Source organism: Rhododendron vialii, chromosome 10a (assembly GCF_030253575.1).
Source record: "Rhododendron vialii isolate Sample 1 chromosome 10a, ASM3025357v1".
NCBI classification, from domain to species: Eukaryota; Viridiplantae; Streptophyta; class Magnoliopsida; order Ericales; family Ericaceae; genus Rhododendron; species Rhododendron vialii.
The window spans coordinates 16,382,385-16,383,976 of record NC_080566.1 but is presented as its reverse complement, the minus strand read 5'-3'; the positions used below and the strand labels follow the sequence as shown (position 1 = coordinate 16,383,976).

The 1,592-nt window shown below is 50.3% G+C and overlaps 1 protein-coding gene across 1 annotated transcript; it reads left to right on the top strand.

Moving 5' to 3' along the window:
• Positions 1–365: 365 nt before the first annotated feature.
• On the top strand, positions 366–1,283 carry LOC131302948 (uncharacterized). Its single transcript, XM_058329742.1, has one exon. The coding sequence runs from the start codon at positions 366–368 to the stop codon at positions 1,281–1,283; it is 918 nt and encodes a 305-aa protein (XP_058185725.1).
• The last annotated feature ends 309 nt before the right edge of the window (positions 1,284–1,592 follow it).

Here is a 1,592-nt window from a genome sequence, read left to right as displayed (position 1 = left end):
TGAGATGGACTCTCTTTAGTTATAGAGTCTAGGAGGACACCGACGACGTTGACATGTGCATTTCCCATCTTGTCAATTCTTTTGAAATAAATTGTTGCAGGCTATCATTGAGTTCTTATACTTTGCCGTCTAGCCATGCCAATACCAGAGCAAGGGTCCGAAATCAAGAGCCAAACCTACTTGGGACCGTCCGCCGGGTCCATTTGAAGATTTGATTTGGGGTTCGTCTCTCATCGGTCACAACAGAAGCTCTGGTCTGCACTTTGTCAAGGGAGGATTCGCCACCGACTACTCCACACGAGTCCCCTCCGTCTACTCTGTCTCCGCCTGCATCGCCGAAACTTGTTAAGACAGAAGCTCTAGCCATGGCAGATGTTCCACCCCCGAATCTCGCTACTGTGTTGGCAGATCTCCAGCACAACCTAGCCATCATGCAGCAAAGGGCCAACCAGGCCGATGCCTCCATGGCCAATCTTCACACCATAATCGAAGAGCGACTTCCTCTTGTAGCAAGAGGGGAAGGCGGTGAAAGGCGAGAGCGGGAAATCATTGCCGAAGAGGTCCTTCTGGTCGAAAATCCTGCTCCAAGCCCAGAAATGGCTGAGTTGATCGCCAAGATGGCAAAACTGGAAGAAACAATCTCTAAATCCGAAAGGAAAGGAGTAGGAGGGCTGGACATGGATCGCCTTTGCCCATTCCCGAATGCAAGGTTGCCCGAACGATTTAAGATGCCCGACTTCGCAAAGTTCAACGGGACCGGAGATCTGAAAACTCACTTGCTGGCTTATCATGGTGCAATGAAACTACACGGTGTCGAGGAAGATGCGATGGCTCAACTGTTCCCGCAGACTCCCGCCGATCCCGCTTTCCAATGGTTCTTATCACGCGACATTGCCAAAAGAAGAACGTGGGAAGATATTGGCACTGCCTTCAACGCTCAGTATAGTTATAATGCCCAGCTCAAGATGACCACCCGGGAATTGGAATCAACTAAGATGAGTGCAAAGGAGTCTTTTGCGGACTTTATCCAGAGATGGAGGGCCAATGCAGCTCTCATGACCGATCGCCCGAGCGAAAAGGACCAAATCCACATCATTTCCCGCAACCTGCAGGCGGACTTTGCCAAAAACCTTGTATTGGTTCAGGGGCCGAACTTCGAAACCTTTTATGATTCCGGCCTAGCCATCGAAGAAGCTCTCCAAATGGGTGTTCTACCCATAAGTGACACCTCCCCCTCTACCTCAACCTCAAAGTCGAAAACCCCGTGCGTACACCGGAAATAGCACTGCTCTGTTTGGTGGTAACAATTACGCCAACGTAACTTCTGCCAGTAACAACGCCTCTGCCCAAAGCTCCAATCACATCGCTGATGTCAACCAAGTGCAAACCCCTCAAAGACCCCGAAATCGCAACCAACCCCGTAACTTTGCCAATTTCGAGGCACCACTTTCCTTGGTATTGGAGAAGTTAGTCAAAACCGGTCATTTCAAGCATCTAACCCCGACTCCATTTCCTCAAAATCCACCCCCCAGCCATAACCCCAACACTTTCTGTGCATACCACCAGATGCCCGGCCATTACACTGACTCTTG